General features: G+C 35.0%; 1 protein-coding gene across 1 annotated transcript in view; it reads right to left on the bottom strand.

Annotated features, from left to right (window-relative positions):
* The window catches only part of Mdga2 (MAM domain containing glycosylphosphatidylinositol anchor 2), a 744,628-nt gene that overhangs the window by 170,440 nt on the left and 554,544 nt on the right, over window positions 1–19,644 (bottom strand). The window contains exon 7 of the mRNA XM_021202038.1: window positions 7,068–7,397. Within this exon, the coding sequence (XP_021057697.1) occupies window positions 7,068–7,397 (330 nt within the window). The remainder of the gene's footprint in view (window positions 1–7,067; window positions 7,398–19,644) is intronic.

Genomic DNA, 19,644 nt, shown 5'->3' on the forward strand with positions numbered 1-19,644 from the left:
AAAACTTTTTCCTCACATAAAGGATTCTAACAGTGAAGCATTCCTCTTAGTAAGCATTATATACCTCAAGATGAATTATATACTGATGCCTCTGTAACAGGGCTTGACACATATACTACCCTTTCCAGAGGACAGATGAAAATGATGTATGTCTGTATGTACTCTTTGTCACAAATTCCCTTAATCTATGCACATACTGAAAGTAATGTCCATATTCTGTAAAAAGCTATTTTTTAGTCAGGTGTCTCCTGGGAAATTTGTTGAACAAAATGTCCTCTTAAAACTGGAACACTAGCATGTTAGAGTCCAGGTGAGCTGCGGTTCAGGACTCACCCCACTGCCGCTGTGTCTCTATCCACCACAGAGGAGAGGACAGTCTGTAAGGAGTAAGATGGGAAAGGTGACAGAAAAAGCAATAACGTTTGTGGGGGAAATCCCTACTGTCACCATGTGCAAACGCTATGTGTCACCCTGGCCTATACAAAGGACAGGTACAAGCTCTCACCAGCCTGATCGATAGGCAAGGAAAAGCGCAGAAGATACACTTGTTGCTCACTCCCTTGGTTCTCACACTACTGAAAGAATAATCCCAAGAAATAAGTATTTTCTCAGGAATCTCCTACCAGGAAAGGAAATAGCTGGACCCTCCGGAGAATCCAGAGGAGCCCACTGCCTCTCGAACAAAGCTTTCTAATTTGTCAGAAGACCCCACAGGGGAGCCTGGGAGCTCAGACACTAGGGAAGCCTGCTTCATCATGCATGCATTTACTTGGCTCTCCCCAAAAAGCCCACACTCATGTCCATGCTTCACTGAATGTCTTTGTCCTTCTCAGTATGGCCATATTGAATAAATGTCCCTTTTGAGTTTCACTCTCAATTTGCCCTTTTTCATTGACTTACTACAGTTGGCTGGCTGAACCTTGCTTGCTGGGGTTCAGGGGCTGACCTCTAACTCTGGTAACACTACCTGTAAACAAACACATGTCAGTCTTCATGAATTAAAGACTGTGCTTAATTTGCATGAAAATAATCCTGCCTGACATCAATGTGGAAGTTGATCTCATCCTATAAAGCCACTCTATAAAGAAATGGCCTTCTAACTAGGAGACTCCAAGTTTTTTTATTTCACTTTTACTAATGCTGTATTTTTTTATTTTATTTTATTTTTTGCATCACAACTTTTAAGCCTCTTTCTCTCTTCTTTGTTTCTTTCTCTCTTCTTTGTTTCTTTCTCTCTTCTTTCTTTCTTTCTTTCTTTCTTTCTTTCTTTCTTTCTTTCTTTCTTTCTTTCTTTCTTTCTTCCTTTCTTTCTTTCTTTCTTTGTATATCTATCTATATATACACATATATAGACATAGATACAGATTATACACATATACTCATGATATATGAGTATATATTACATTTCTCTGTTCTATATACTTATATAATCTGAGAGATGGGATAATTATTAAAGCATAACATCAGCAGCAGGAAATCAATAGTATCTTATGGATAAGACTCGAGGAGTTGAGAAATAGCAAAAATAATATGAAGAATATTTGCAGTATAGTTTCACAGTTTGGACCACTTCAGCAAGATAGCAGTCACCTGAGCAAGGCTTTCTGTATAATGTGATTTGAATGCAATACAAGAGACATCTGAGACTTTACATCAATCTTTATAAAGACTGCAACAGTGATTTTATAGGTAAACAGCAGTTTCATACTGGTTCAATTTAATTTTCTAGCAAGTCCATATAGTCTGTCTTTTTAGTTATTTTATTTTAATGAATAAGGTTTCAAAATTATAGCTCACAGGTCAGCACACTATGCCCACTGGGCATATATTCTTGTTCATTCTTTTGGCAAATAAAAATTTTAGAAGAGCTCTACCCATTCATTCATTTAGGTAGCTTAGCTATTACTGTAGGCAGAATATATATTATAATAAAGTAGTATAGTTATAGCTGAACCATATGCATAGCTTGAGAAACTGAGAACTACTCTTGAGCTCTTCACCAACCCTTGGTTCTGTCCTTAATTCAATGCTCATATATTTTACGGGAATAATAAGGGATTTTTTTTTCTGTCTAGTACCTTGGTTACTTCATAAATCTCAACTGCATAGTGTTTTCTTCTAACCTAAGCATCATTTCATGTTGATATAGTAGTTCACATTTCTTAGCTAGAACAGTCCATTCCTCACTGTAGACTCTTACTTTCCTTTTGAAATAGTGAAGACCAAAGAAGCAGATCCAATTAAATGGACTTAATCAGTTGTTCCTTAGCTCTTGTATTTATTTCTGATTCTCTCTCCTTGTACACCGCTGTCCCATGTTAATGAACTTGGCATGCACACCCTTGCAGACACTTCCTGGCTTCCACAGTTAGAGTAACTAGACAGCTCTCGGAAACCTAAAGCTGCCAAGTCACTTCCAGGTGGTCATCATGTGCTTGCACATTTATGTCTCTATCTTGCTTGATCCACAAAATCTTATTCCTCTCTCTGTTATATAATATCCTGTTGTACGCTAAGAAGAGAGAAACACAACCCTACAGTTCTGTGCTAGGTCTTCTGCTCTATTTACCCACCAGGTGTCTCACCAGGTCTTGCTTTCATTTTCAAGGCTGGATGCACATATTTCTGAATTTTACTATAAACATACAAGTTTTCTTGAGTTGTGTGAAGGAATACATGCAAACTGATGAGCATCAGGGACTTCACTATTTAGTGAGGGAAAGAAGCAGTAGAGAGTTAAAAGAGAGAGAGAGAGAGAGAGAGAGAGAGAGAGAGAGAGAGAGAGAGAGAGAGAGAGAGAAGAAACCATCAAAACCAAATTTTACTCTACCAATTATGCTTGTAAAAAGGAATAGATTATGATGATATTCTAAAATTTGATTTTAGCTGCTGATAATTTAGGCTTAAATTTGCATGAATTTTCTTTAGGAGGCACATTAAGAATCTATATTTGAGAAAACTGAATGGTGACATTTAGACTTTGATACAATTAAATTTGTAACTGAGACATTTATAGCAATGCATAGAAAGTACTTTACATTGCCTGAAGACTAGCCTAAAATATAGTTCTAGCACTGAAATATTAAGACCAGAATAAACTGATGTGATTTTCTCAGATTAATATCAACACTATAACTAAAACATAATGTAAGTAGATGCTTTATCATTTCCCCAGCCTCTGTTTGATTCTCTTGCTTCTTTTGAGTTTCAAGTTTAATCTCAGCTCTCCATGAGACTGACTGTAGCTATATTGCAGAAGCACTCAGAGTTTGGAAGTCTGATCAAAGTTCAGGTAAGGTGTCTGTCCACTACAGACTCTCCCAGGTTCCTCAGGACTCTGCCTTGAATCACCTAATAGCGATATCTCTCTGAACCATGTCCATATGGTACAGAGCAGAGTGTGTAAAGAGTTTGGTAAAGGAAATGGAAATTAATGTCAATTTCTATTGAGAAACCAAAAATGGTTACAAGGACAATTTCAAAACGTTCAGAATTTTGTGTGTATGTGTGTGTATGTGTGTGTGTGTGTGTTAATATTTAACTAATTAGAAAATAATGTATATATTTATATCATTCACTTTGCACTTTTTTAGTATTCCATAAAGGTATGGAAAAATCTCAAATAGTCATAGCTTTCCAATGTTTTCCTAAACGTAGCTTGCCATTTTTTAAATCATTGTTAATGTAAATGACATCTACTTTTGTAGTTACCAAATGTGAGAGAGAAGTGAGAAACTCACCAAGTTTAAAATGCATGAGGAAATAAGAAAACATGGGTTTCGCCATCACCAAGGAAAACTTTGGTTGTATTTTATGTGACCTAAGTATGTGTTTATGTCAAAATTCTGCTTTGATTATTATATAAAATGAAGCATGTTCCCTTTGTGATTGGAAGTTTTTGTTTGTATTAAGCATTTTCTCCATTTCAATCAGTATAAATACCCACTATCATTACCATTTCAAAATAAATCACTAAAAATTCTGCAAATGACAAATTACCTCCAGAGATACTTTCCATTTCACTTCTTAGTGTCATCTAACAGATGTGCTGACTATGGATCTGTGATCTAAGGAAGATTTCTGTGCTATGTAGAAATGTCTCATGGAAACAAAGTCTCATCTCATTAAGTGACATGTATATATCCTTTAAAACAGAGGAACAATTGAGAATCAATGGAAGATTTCTGTGTAATACCAGACTCAGAAAATTTTAAAGAATTAAAGAATATCACCCTATACTGGTATAAATTTAACATCATAATTTGATATAATATAATACTATAAAATTGTTTAAAGTATAATAAAACCACTTGACCAGTGCTAAATTCCCTGAAATGGTAATTAGGAAAACCCAAAACTAAAAAGGCATTTGTCATTTTTGTGGTACTGGCATTCCATCCTGGAGCCACAGGTCTGCTTTTTAAAATGTACTGTTTTAACAATTACTCCATTTTCTTAGATTCACTCACTCAACGAACTCATCTACATACCTTCTATAATCTCAGTGGTTGTATAGTATTGACATTGTCTGGGAATTTCTTATATGGTATAGCTTGTGAAACCTCCTTAGTCTAACTCTGGCTTGTAACATATCTGTTTTCACACTGAAGTGGCATTTTGAGTGTAGACTTCTATCAGGTAGAGATAATAATTTTAATGTCATAAATAGAATCTCAAATTCTCAGTCATGAGTCTCCTGTAGAGACTACTTTGGTATACCATTGTAGGCAACTTACAATATATAAGTCAGATTTAGTAGGAAAAGAGGCATATTTATTAGTTTAAGTACTTCTTTCAAGTTACAGTTGCCTGTATGTTCAGACTGAAGACCAAGGTGCTTGTGTTCCCAACCTCATTAGTCTTAAACTTGACCAAATCCTTTGATTTTTGCCACTTGAATACCTTAATAGTTTTTGATGAGACCTACATTTTTAGTTTTATTAGACTAACTTCAACATCCATCTTCTTCTATCTTGTCTGAGCCTGAAACATTAAACCAAATTACATATATGCATACTGAAGAACTTTTTGTCTTGTCAGTAGAAAATTGAGAAAGAACACAAGGGGGCCAACAGAAGTAGAATAAGAAAAGACAACCTATGTAGAATGTCCGGTTCTCGAATTAGATCACAAGCTTTGTCAAACAACTATCGAGTTCTGACTATGTGACATGAATTTCCCCTAATGCCGAGACTACATTGAACAGTACAGATAAAATTCAGTTTTCACAGTTTCCCCTTGGGGAACATCAGTTCTGTGTGATGTGACTGGAAGGAGATGGCATGGGGAAGGATTCTAAAATCTTAGTAAACTTTTTATTTCTGTAGCTACTCTTTAGAGTCCAAATAGTTAACATACTTTATTATGACTCTTCTTGAACAAAATCTGTTCTTTGAATACCTTAAAATTTCCTTTTAGAATCTCCAAAGATTTGGACATTTCTATTTTGTCATTCATAATTCCCAGTTTCAGCCATTGTAAGTACCATATTTAAGTGACTCTCAGAACACATTTTAGCAACAATTTTACATAGCTTCTTCTTTTGCTCTTTGACCTATTTGGTAAGGCTGAACAGCCAATGAGCCATGTTCTCTTCAAATGAGTGTTAAATAAAAGCAATGTGTGTGTGTGTGTGTGTGTGTGTGTGTGTGTGTGTGTGTGTATGTGCTGACTAGTACTCAAACCAAAAAAAACAAAACAAAACAAAACAAAAAACGAGTGAACAAAGTAAGAAAAGCAAACAATGTGGGGTGATGTGTACAGGTAGAAAATTCTGGAAAATTATCCAATAAAAATAAAGACAAATGTCCTTGGAGTTTTTTTCTTACTTTTAAAGGGAAATCTTACATGATGTTATTCAGCACAAGGTTGCCTACCATTCTAATATGGGGGATGCATGCATATCTGTTGATTGAATAAATATTTACCAACAGTTTTTCCATCAACATCATAAATGAACTTATTTGATCATGCAAGTTCAAATATTTGGAGATCAGGTAGAGGCTTTGCATAACCTAGGATAGAAACCATGTCCAAATACTATTACTTTCAACACTCAAGCTTCCTTTTACATTGATCATATACCAGATAAACACTGATTATACTTTACAACAATGAATAGCAGAAAGCAAGTTCATTTTGTCAGCCTTTCATATGGACTTATTACTAAAATCATGTCAGCATGAGCTGCCATTGGGAACCATAAGAAGGCCCAAAGTCACATGTGAATGAAGCAGGGTAGAGTTAAAAAGATGCCTGACTGGGAGGAAAAGCCAGCTGTTAAGCACCTGCAAGCATAGAGCTTTTCTGCTGTAACTGAACTCTCTGAATTTAATTTATGATACTCACCCAGCACAATATGAGGATCTGGTAACATATTGGCAAAGTACACTGGGTCAGTAAACATCCTGAGAGTTAACCTATCATGTTCTCTCATAAAAACACTGGACTTTCCCTCATCTAGATATGCTTTACACAAATGAAAGGGTAACACATTTTTTTAAATTTCAAAATAATTTTGCTCTTATATATTTTTGCATTTATCTCTTTGCATTATGAGGATGTAGTACTATGGTATTTTCTGAGATGTCACATCCAACACCAACTTTAACAAAAGCTATCTCTTAGTAGTAGGAACACTTCTTGCATTTTTTTTTAAATTTAATTACTCTTAAATCATTTCTCAAGGCTTATGTCTTAGACCTAAATAGTTTTGTTGAATTTTAAACTTAAAAAAATTTCAGCCTTAGTCAATGGTTTAACTTTATTAATATAATTTATAGTTCTACAAGGGCTGTGGTTAATGAAAAAAAATGGCATAAGTTTATCTTAAATCATAACTTTGTCACTCCTATTGATTTTATGTACACAATATTTTTTTAAAAAAATATATACTAATCTAAATAAAATGAAAACAACAATTCCTCAAATCAGATATTTTTTTAGGCATTCAGAATAGTAAACTTTTTAGATTTAGAAAATTAAAAAAAAAAGATTTCTTAGCTTCATTAATTACATCAAACTCAAACTCATTTAGAGGGGTTTCATACCAGGAGCAAGCCTCTTACCTGTACTGCTGGAAATGTTAACATCAATACTGATATCAGATATTCCTCCTCCCTTCAGAGAGGCCACGCATGTGTAAGTCCCAAAGTCTGTGAATTTTAAATCAATGATATCCAAATTTGTTGTTCCAGGGGACACATCAGGGTCAGTCTGTGTGATAACCATCCGCTCAGAACTTCTTAATGGACGACCATTTTTAAACCAACTGAATGTTAACTCCTCAGAGGGAACAGCTTCTACTTGGCAAGATATTTTCACCTCACGCCCAATCTGGATGTTGTCATCTTTGTGATAAGGATCAGGAGTGATCCAAAATCGTCCTTTTTTTAATGCTAAAACATAAAAATTCCACAAGGAGTTAGTGTTATTTTGATAATTGTGAAGGTTTGGTCACTGTAGGTAGTCGTCTCTGGGCTGAAATATCAAAGCAAAGCAAAAGAGAATGAACATATGTTTCTTTTAAATCATGTGCACTATAAGTCTTAATAGATCCTCCAGAAAAAAAATAAATCTAAAGAGAAACTCATTTAAACATTCTGCACACTGATTTTTTTTTTTAATATTCATTTGGTAATGATTGGCAGTGATAGAAAAATCATACTTTAATTCTACTCACAATTGTTACTTTCATTATATTTTTGTTGGTGGTGTGAAAGACTGACCAAAAGCAACTTGGGGAAGGGATGTTTTATTTCATCTTACATTTACAGTCCATTATTAAGGGGAGCAGGAGCCTGGAAGCAGAAACTGAAGCATTGGCCATGGAAAACACAGTTGCTTACTGGCTTGGTCTCTCTGGCTTGCTGGAACACTCTCCTTATGCATTCAAAGCCCACATGCCCAGGAATTACATCAGACACAGGGTCTAGGCCCTCCTATATCAAACAGCACTTTAAAAATGTTCCATAGACACGCCTACAAGTCAATCCAATGCAGGTAATAGTTCAGTTGAAGTTCCGCCTTCCCAAGTGTGTCACATTGACAATAGCTAATAATGACAATTGAATTTAACTATGCCACACTACAATTAAATATTATCATCATAGAATTTAAATTAACCATGGAAACAGTTTATATAAAGTCATGGGGTACTAAAGCTTAAAGAAATAATATAAATCATCTAACCTAAAACCTTCCCGATACTATGGTTTCAGTATTTCATAATTTCCCAAGCAACTCACATGCTGTAGAAAGATCACAATAAGAGAAGTTTTTCTAATATTATATCTACATATCATGAACAACGTTAGTTTAGGGAGAATTGAGTCAATGCATTTTTATGAAGCATTTCTATATGCAAAATGTGAATTGGAAAAAATTATGTCTGTAAAACATTCTCCTAACTTTTCCTTCTTCTTCATCCCACAGCTGTTGTTTTAAAAACAAAATCTCAAATGTTTGATTTTACTAAATGAAGAATCAAGAGCCAGATGCTGGGGTGAAAGCTGGCGAGCTTCAAGAGGCACAGAATGCACTCCGCCGACCTTCCTCTTCAACTGAGTCCCAGAAGAAGAAAAGCCAGTTCTCCTCCAGTGTCTTTTAAAACATTCCAACCAAATGTCCCTCTTTTCTATTACCTGTGCATCCATATGTCCTCCTGACTTGCTCTCACTCTCTATGTTTTTTTTTTTTTTTTTTTTTCTGATGTTCCCTTCGTGTCAGCTGGTTGCTTGCTCTGCCTCTTGACCTGTGGATGGTTTTAATCAATCTTGTTTTAAATAAAAAGAGAGCTGTTAGATTAAAGGAGTGTGATAGTGGTGAGCCATACCTCAACTAGAGGCAGGTTTTGTTTTGTTTTGTTTTGTTTTGTTTTGTTTTCAATAGCAATCTCAGGGTTCATAGTGTGATCAAGTATCCTGCAACATATGATATGTAGATAGTTCCAACTAAAACTATGCTGGCTGGCTCGTTCTTGCAGAAGACCAAAAGAACCTCTTGCAGATGGCTTAGAGTACCTGCCATGTTTATGTGCTGTTCTCGTAACAGAACATTCCGGGTCTAGGTTCAGTGCTGAGTGATAAGCTAAATCTGCTGAAGGCTGACTGAAGGTGACTGGAACAGGTGACAGCTTCACAAGAACCTGAACTTGGATCGAAAGTGTAGACACAACAGGGAAGAAGTTTTTTCCTTTATTGCTGCTTCCTAGGTGAGTATACATTTTTGTTTTACACTATTGTCTGCATTTCCCTTCACTTTCACTATGGTCCTACCTGTATAGGAAATGTAGTTTATGCAGTGGAGGTGTATCAGAATGTATTGGTCACGCAATTTCAACTTCAAAGCTACAATCACACTGATACTTTCAGAAACCAAGTACCTGTAGTGTGTCTGCAAACAGAAGAGGCTATGCAATAGCATTTGCATGACATCTCTGAACTTACCAAAAGTTCTCTCAGTTAGTGCTGGGAAGACCAAGGGACACAGGGATGCTCTGCATGTGTGTGCAGAATGAACAAGAGATGAGTAGGTTTTTAATTGTAAGACGCGTTTCATCTACATCTTCATACTTGTTAGTCTGAAGTAGTTTGTTTGCTCTGTTCACTGTGTCTTGGGAGAAGTAGGTAACCATGAAAAACAATGCATGCTTCTCTCTTTGTACTCAGTACATTGTTACAGTATCCTAATCAAAGATTAGAAACTCAATTCAGCTCTAATCATTTGAGATGAAGAACACAGAAATAACCAGGCCTTATGGAAATGTTTGTAGTCATTATTTACATTAATTTACAATTACTGAAAGTATGTTCATTAAATTTATATGATTCATAAATCTAGGGAAACTAGATACATATAATTTTGAAATATTTTACAAGCGTCAGGAAATCTGAACCATACAAAAGAACTTCACAAATTAGTTTTAGAAAATGTACTCTTGATGATAATATTATTAGAAGAAAAATATTTTAGCATATTTAATATTATTGTTTCTTAAAATTTTTCTTAATAACATGCAATCCATGAATTTTATTTATGCTGAATCACACACTTATGCTATTGGAGGAAAAATGATGATCCATTAGGAATTCTACTACCTAAATTAATGTGTTACATCCTCAGAAGCACTGAAGATAAATTCAATTTCTCCAGAAAGGAAAGGAAATGTAATTTAAAAAGTGGTAACATCTGAATACTGTATTTTGTACAAGATAGTGTGCAAATACTATTCAAATATAATAATAGTTCCAGTGTACAAAACAGTTTAAGGGGGCAGGAAATATCCCCCTTTAAAAACATTAAAATATTAAGAATATTTTGATTTTTAGATCATAACACATAAATCATTTTCATTTCTAAACATATATTTATCTCATGTCTAAGGTAAATACAGAAATTTAAATAGAGTTACTATTTACAGTGATAGTTGTGAAAAATAAGTTATATGTATAAACTTATGAAATTACTTTTTACTTATGGGTGGATACATTTTGATACTCTTAAGAATAATTTTCTTTACTAAGTGGTTTGTTGATTGACACATAAAAACAGATGTAACTAACACTTAGATGTTCATGTGACTGAGATCTACTTAGAACACAATACTGTTTTGCCATTTAGTGCTGTGTATGGAGACAAATTAAAATATTATTGACACCAAAAGCCCTGCACATTAATCATCCAAATTGGATTGAAACTGCTAAACTCAAAAATACCCTGATAAAATATGTGAAATCAATATGCACATTATATGTTACAGGCTGTTTCACTCATGGCAAAGTGGTTTGTAAAATCCTAAGTAAAAAGATTAAAGATTATATAGCTGCAATCAATAAGATTATATGTCATACATAATTGCAGTATTTTAGTGCAATATGATAAAATGTATCTTAATGAATTAACTACAAAAACAATGGACTTAATGTCAAAAGATATTTGACCTAATTCTAATATCATTAAAAGAGTTGGCCTAAGCCAATCACACTAGACTTCCAAAGGATACAAAATCTGAAAAGGAAAAGAAGAAACCAGTCTATTTATTCAACTCCAGGTAAAGAATATCAGAATTAGGACTTGGAATCGCGGTGCTCCAAAGCAATAGTTTTATGTTTGTTTATGTTTTCCCTGTATCTAAACAACTGGCTATGGACACAGAAGAGAAATAGTCTAACAAAAATAAAATATAATTGGGTGTTAATGAGGCATGTTCAACTATACTAACAGGAGAGTAGAATCTATTAGACTTTTCTCATTCAATTTGTTCAGAAATCTAAGAGACTAGTTCTGTTAAAATACCATGTGTAAAAAGCAACTTGTAACTAGCTGTTCAATTCTATGAGGTCCTTGATGTGTTACCTAATTGTATGGGTGGTGTCTTTCATAAAAATAGGAGGTGAAAATATTAGGCTCCCTCAAAGAACCACTATAAGAAATAGCTTATTAGTGATAATATTTGATCTTTGGAAATATAAAGCATTTAGTATAAAGCAGGTTCCTTCATTTACAATTATTCTCTTTTTTCAGTGAATAATTTTTTGTAGCTCACACAATGCTAATTTAATGCCATTTCTTCCTTCCAGTTAAGATTTCACCTTTTTCAAAGCAATAAAAGGTAAGTGCTGTATAGTATCCAATAGATATAAGGTACTATAGAACACTAAAGCATTTTTTGAAAAAGAGGGGACAAATCCCTTGTCTCAAATTTAATTTTTTGGATGAATATTGAAAATACCCTAACACCATCCCAAGTGAACATTATACTTGGCTTAAAGTATCATCAGTTGTAATGAATGGACCTTGAACGATACTTCTTTCATCTGACAGTGCAATGTAAAAGCTTGCTGTGAAACTAACCTCTATTCTCGCCAGTTTGGACATGTTGTAATATGCGCATAATAGATTGATTCTTTGCCTTAGGCCAGAATCAGAGTACCAGCTTGAAAGATGCCTGTATTGTGGATTCTGCAGAAGGGGACTGTGAGATTGTACCTTGACTGAAGATACCAGCTTAAAGTTGTAAAATATATTTCTTTTAGATTGAAGACCCACAGCTTTAAATGGAAGATATACGCCACATCCTCAGGAATGATTGTGGAAGAAAAATAGAGTCTGTGAATCAGAGACAGTTGGAGACTACAAAGAAACCATGGCTTCAGTACGTAGCAGGGCAACTGCACATAGGAACTCACAGTGGTTGTGACAGCATGAGTAAGACCCATGTAAGCCCAAGTCAAGCCAAATCCCAGCTTGGAGACAGGAATATAGCACTAAGTCCTACACCTAGCCTAGGATTCATTGGAAAATTTTCAACTTTTGGCAAACTTTATTTATGACTGTAGACCTGAGTATCTCTACTACTTTTCAACAAATCCAAGAATACTTGGGAAGCACAAAGTGCTCTTGATTAAAAAAAAAAAAATACAAGGCTGAATGGGTCAGGAGAAAGGAGGAAGGGGCAAGGAGAACTGACCTGGTGAAGACTTTAAAGATGGTGGGTGATAAGATCAAAATGCATTGTATAAAAGTCTAGATACGTTAATGAAATAATAAAAAACAAAATGTTATTAAAATGTTCCATGATCTAAGTAATAAATGTTAGTACAGTAATCAAAACAATTGATGGAGATAACAAAATAAAAATAGCAATTGAGAGTACCTGTCTTTGGAAATGGAATTTATCAGGTGTTACCTTTTGGACTTCTGCTTTGAATCTGTTTCAAACAGATAATGAGACAGAGTGGCCTCCAATTACCAAACCAAGTTGGGAAATTAGTGAAAAGATGAGGTTGCAAAGGTAGTTCCGTGATTAAGAATACTGGCTTCTCCTCAAGAGGTCCCAGGTTTGATTCCCTGCACTCACATAGCAGCTCAAAATCATTTGAAATGTCAGTTCCAGGGGATCTGATGCCTTCTATGGCCTCTGTGGGCACCAAGCATGTATGTGCTACACAGACACACATGAAAGCAAAACACTCGATATGTAAATGAACAAATTACACTTTGTATTCATTATACAAGTAGTGAAATCCTTTCCAGATATACCTCATCTTATGATCTCCATAGAATTCTGGATGAAAAACTTTTACAAACTATTATCAAGAGAAATAGACACAGAAAACGACCAACAGTATAATCAAATAAATAAGGGACTGTTTTTCTATACTTTGCTAAAGAGAATTTAATATTTGTTTGAGAAATGAGGTATTTTCCAACCACACCAGATGCCAAGTGAATATGCAGTTGAAAATAGATTATTACATCAGCAAAGATATGAAATAGAATTAACAATAGCATATTTTATATCTTCCTTTGTAATGAGGCACCCATTACCTTAGGGGATGATAAACAGCTTAGAAGCAAAGTCCATTCTCATTCTTTTGTATTGTCTCCAAATCCACACATGATTCATATGCATATGTGTGTGTGTTTAACAATTTTCATTAAACGTAATATAAATGAACATTTCAAAGCAATCACTTTGCAGATAATAATTGTTTGAATTCAGCATAAGGTGTCTGTTTTCACATGGATTTTGTTTTACTACTTGCACTCTTGAGATTTGTAGGGAAATGAGAGAGAAGAAGAGACAGAGGAATACACAGAGGTGAAGATCTAACAATTTATAATCATCAATATCTACTAATACAAGGCTGGTGAGTAAAAAAGCTAACACAGAAACCCTAATTCCAGTGGAACTTCTGTTGTGTGTACACCATCAGTGTATACCGATCATGAGACATCAACTGTCTAACATTGTATTCACTTAAGGTGACATAACTTCAGGCCAGTGTGCTCTTTACATGTGTAAGGGCTCAGCAGATAAACAATTCCAATAACAGATGGAAGATGAAGAAAAAGAGACATCCACGAACACTTAGAAATTCTGCTTCAAAAAGTTAATAATGGTTGTGTTAACAAAACAAAGTTAAACATACGACTTTTAAGTAGAATTTACTTTTGTGGAGAACTGTTCAAAGCTTTTAACATGCTCGCATGTTGGGTACCACATACCTGGAATCTAGTTGTACATATTAAAGTTCTGATTCTTTGTGGACATTTTTCTAAGTCACATGCCCCAGAAAACCAAGTGAGGAAATTGTCAGCTACACTATGACTCATGGAAGCATTTTGAAAATGTATTGTATTCCTGATGACTAATTTCCATTAAAAGCATCACAAAATAAGCAACAAGACAGACAGTCTAAGGAAAATTAAATTTATGATAAAAAGAAAGCCGGAACACAAAGAAAAGATTTTGACTTTATATGTCAAGTGTCAAATGATACACTGAAGTTATCAAATGTAGTTCAGAGCTATCTAAAAACTTGTCTGAAGAAAAATTGTTTTTCCCATTATCAACTATTCTTCAACAGCTCCATCCTTTTTGATTCTTAAGGCATACATTCTATAACATACAGTATTAACTTAAATTATTTCTTCCTCAAATATTAAGAAGATTTTAAAGCATGATGCTTTCCTAAATCAATGATTGGCAACATTTTTTTTAACAAAAATTAATTTTTTAGTTTGCTTCTACTTTTAAAATGGAGATGTCGAATATATAAGCAACACTAACAAGAAATGATATTATAGCAGTTATAAAGCTCTAAGAGAAAGTCTCTGTGGTAAGTCTATTTAATTTCTTGAGGAAGAAATAATTTCATTTAAAACTGTACATCATAGAATTTATGACTTAAAAGTCAAAAGGATGGAGCTGTGGGAGGATAGCTGGGAATCAGGAGAATTTCTTTCTTTCTTCCCCTTTTTCTTTAAGCACTGCCAGTTATTATCTTTCTATTTCCTTTTAAGACGCAAATTGCCAACCAATGACCACCTGAGTGGAAGCTCATTAGCAGTGCATCAACAACAAATTATACCACTTCCTAGAGCCGAGGACAGACTAGAGCAACCATAATAATTTGAATGCAGAACTAGATGCTGAAAGGTAGTCCGAGGTCTATTTTATTGTAAATTATCAAGGCTCCATTTATTTTGTTGGTTTACTCAAAGTTAATCACTGCAGTAGTCATTCAAACTATTTAATCAAAGTGAGGCTAAATTGGAATGGTCATTTCAATGTTCTTAATCAATAGAACAACTGGGTGTAGATGTTACTTAAAAGGAAAGAGGTACTTCCGGTAGGCCTACATTATTTTTCTTAGAACAAGCCCCTCTTGTCATTCCTTCCATTTCAGTTTGATAATAAAAAGAAATATAGAATTCTCATACATACCAAAATAGCCTCTTAAGTGCCATATGTAAGAATGTTTTCACACTTATGTCTACCATGTAAATGGCATTTGACATTTCCTAATGGGCTATCACTAGTTATTTAAAAGAGAATAACATAGGTGACATAAATTGGTACCATTTGTTGGTCCTTTGATGTTCAAAATTAGTATTTTGAATCCACATTTCCATCAAGTGACAAAATGCCCATTCACTTTTAGAAGTAAAAATGTGTTCAAAGTTAAACGCATATCTTACTATATTGTTCTTTTAAAAATTAGGATTGGAAGTAATTATACAATGCTCTGGAGGTAGAAATTCCTGGGATGGCATAATTCCTTTGGAATTCTTTTAAAAATAGTATTTCCTTAATATTTATGGAGGTGATTTTGCTGCATGCAAACCCAGCATAAATTGTGAGACTGGAAGAAGGGATGCAGTGACTCTCACATACCTGCTTCCTTGCAGTATACTTAATAAATCATTTTTTGAGAAGGAGGAGCAAGAGTTAAAGAAAAGAGAAAAAGAAAACAATTGAATAACTCTACTTAAAACTCTTTCAATGAATTAGATGTCTTGTTCTACTGTGGATCTATACCCTTGGAGTCATGGCACTCCTTTCTCAGATGACTGCTTCCATCTGCTAACTTCTCTCCCTGCACCCTACATCCAGTTCTCCTCCAGTTATCTACTTTATAAGTTTCAGTATTTTTCTTCCTTAAGCTATTTCTTCTGACAAAGAACTTGTGTAGCTTGCACTTGAATATTTCTCTTTACCAATTTTCTCGGTACACAGACATTTCTCAATCTGTCTGTGACTCATTTCATGATAAAATGGTGATATACCAGTTGCCTTCAGTGGTATTGCAGGCGGTCAGTCACTTGGACAGGTTACACACAGCTGTTCTTGGAGGTACTTTGGCCTTAAATGTTCTGAGACCAGAGCTAGCCTTGTGATTGATTAACACAGTAAAATGTTCTAGTTCCTTCACACTTCCATATTAATTATATGTTTCATTTTAAATTTCTTCATTGTTAGATAACACTTAGGACAATCAGCAAGTGGCTTTCGCTCATTTGCATTACAGTTGTCATTCCATGCACCCCCATTCATATGGTCAAACCAAAAAGGAAAACCAAGTCTTGTTGAAGGAGGAATGATTTCTGAATTATTGTGACACAATGGCACCAAGCACAGACTTTTCTTACTATCTTTGTTGTGTTTTACTGCCTAGGTATCAGAAACATGGAATTACTGTTTGCTCTGTTTTGTTTCCTAAGATGAAAAAAATGTTTTAAGCATATTTATATACATTTCAATATAGGAGAAAACAGGATGAAATAATTTCAATCTATTCTTTCACTTTGCATTGTAAAACACTCCTGCTTCACAGGTGCTTCTCTTGTTTTCTTGACTTTAAGCTTTGAATCTGTAACACAATTCCTTTCTAATCTCATGCTTGTACGGTCCAAAAAGTTCATTATCTAAATTCCCTAAAATCTTTGAGAACACTGATTCACTGGAAGCTTTGTGTGATTGTGTCTGTCACACTAACAACTGAATTAGAGTCCACCTGATTTTTTTTTTTAAAAGCCTTCAGCAAACTCAAAAGATGCCTCTTTTTTCCTGTCTTAGCACCATCAGTGACTCTGTTTTCAAGGTGAGATAGTAACACAAGTTTTACCTTGGACACAAATGCAATTTGTCCAAGATAAATTTGAGTAAGTCAGGCTAAACAGAAAAATAAATTCAAAAGCAGTGTTTTCTTAAGCAATGGAGAAGCCAAAATGAATTTACATTTTATAAAACTGACCTAGAAAGGTGGTTGTTGATGCTATCAATGAAGGTAGAAACATATTATTGGAATTATTTGTTAATATTGTGTCAAATGTGTTTTAAGAAGTCAATAGGACTTTTAAGAGGAGAGGGGAATGAAACAGAAGGTTAAAGGAGAGAAAAAAAGAGGAGGTAACTGACTAACACTAAAGGCTGTTTGAAAAGCCATGTGGAAACTTATTGCAGTGGAAGCTTTCTGAATATGTAGACATATATTTCAGGAATGTAAATGGAACCATAAAGTGATAGGGGAGATAATAATCCATCTACACACCTCCAGTGCCAGCATTGGGTTACCCATCTTGCTAAGGCATTGCCCAAAGCAGCCCCCATGGAAACCTACAAACATTACACATCACAGATTATTGTCAAGTCGATTGGTTTCTTTCTATAATGTGTTTGTTGCAGGATAATTGATCACACTTGGAGCCCCGAGATTGGGTTAGGTACTAAAACAAAACCTGTTTCTTGTTGTGGTGTGGCTCAGCCTTATCTCACACCTTTAATCTGAGAGCTTTGTGTTTCTTGTAGATAGGAATAAAAAAGTCAACCATAGATCAGGAAGCCGACCAAGCAACCAGTGCCTAGGATGTGAACACAGGGAAACAAAACAAAACAAAACAAAACAAAACAAAACAAACAAACAAACAAAAAACAGAGAGAGTAAGACAAAATCATGAGGACAGATAGACTCACAGGAAGGAACATTCAATTTGAAGTTTTTTTGAGACAGTGTGGAGAAGAACTCACTTTTATTATGTCTGCTGAGGAGGAAGGTCAGCTGGGAGATTTCTCTGTCTCTCTGAGCTAGCAGGCTTTCACCCCAGAATCTGGCTCCCAAGATTTTATTGGCAAAATTGAATGTTTGAGATGTTGTTATGAGCAACATGTGTTGATGATGCCCTTATTGCTAAAGATAACACTTACAGAGGTCATCAAACAAGAAATCGATTGAGTGCCTAACTAAAAATGTTACCCCAAATGACTAGTGTTGGAGATACTGGACTGGAGTCAGCTTTCTATTTGAGACATTCATCAACATCTCCCAGTCACAATCACTGCAACCTACACTAGTCACCCAGCTCACAGGATACAGAGGCACATTAGCAACTCAAATGTTATGGAAGTAACTAACTAATTTTTGATGGCCGAGAACCTGAGACTTGATAGTTCATGGTCCTATGAGAAAACCTAATATGTTATTTGGCTAAAGAACATAGCAATAGTGTTGCTTAATGACATCCTGCTATATTCCTGATGCCTTGTCTTAAAAAAGTGAGAAAAAGGAGAGAGAAAAGCAGAAGTGGCCAGGATATATATATTTTTTGATTTTAGGGTCCTCAAGAACATGCTCTCAAGATGATAACCCTGAATTTGTTTCAAGAAATGGCTTCTGAAAATATCAATAATAAAGTGCTCTAAACTTAACATAGAAATATAATGTCTAATATTTTCTTCTTTATAGCCAAAACTTGAGGTTGAAGGAAAGCTTTTATTTCTATTTATTTTTCACTAAATAATATTGATGCTGAGTGGTCATCGTAAGATGACAATTTGTAACTTTTATTTTGTCATGTCCTTGATAAAGACTGAAAAAAATCTCAGGGCTGATTATCCATCAGCTCATTATATGGACTACTTATAACACAGGACAAATGTGTATCATCCAGGTACTAAGTGGATCAGGCTAAATTTTAATTTAAGTATAAATTTCTAAATACTGCCTTGTCTTATAACATCGAAGGAGTGCACGCTGCATTCTTTGAAAATCAGCAAGAAAACTTGTCCATGTTACTGGTGATGGTGGCACCTGATTGAAGATCTTGCCCAGGCTAGAGTTTAAATTCATAATTTAAAAAAAAACATCCCTTAAAACATTTATCTAGAAACATTAGTATAAGCGTTTCGCTAACTTAACAAATAAGCAAGCAAAAACTACCTCTCAAACAAAATACAGAAAGCTTGTCTTCATATTCTCTAACTCCTGAAGCTCTTTGTTCACTCTTATTCCTATCTGTGTCATAACATAACAAAGGACTCACTTTGAGCCTCTTTCCCATGGCTTGGTTGCCATCAGACTAGAATTCTTCTGATAATGACTATCAGAGAGGACACTTATAAGGGAGTTCAGCCTCTCCCGTGCAATTGCTAGGGACAATTTGTCCTGATCTTTAATTTTTATTATTACTATTATTATTATTATTTTCTTTATTTACATTTCAAATGCTATCCCGAAAGTTCCCTATACCCCCCCCCCCAGCCCCTGCTCCCCTACCCACCCACTCCCACTACTTGGCCCTGGCCTTCCCCTGTGCTGGGTCTTTAATTTCTATTGTGTTTGTCTGAATCCGTGTTCCCCTTGCTTTCTGACAACCTCCGCAACTTGCTTCATATCCATTACTTCTCTTTCAGAACAGATAGCATTTCCTAAAGCTGCTGGGCTGAACTCTGAGCAGTAGACACTTGTTTGCAGGAACCTCCATTGGCTTTTGTGGTATACAGTGCTTCAGAGCACATGTGACATTGAACAACATGGAATCACCACTTTTAGGACATGATAGACCTCCTTCCCTCCCTCC

Source organism: Mus pahari, chromosome 7 (assembly GCF_900095145.1).
Source record: "Mus pahari chromosome 7, PAHARI_EIJ_v1.1, whole genome shotgun sequence".
NCBI classification, from domain to species: Eukaryota; Metazoa; Chordata; class Mammalia; order Rodentia; family Muridae; genus Mus; species Mus pahari.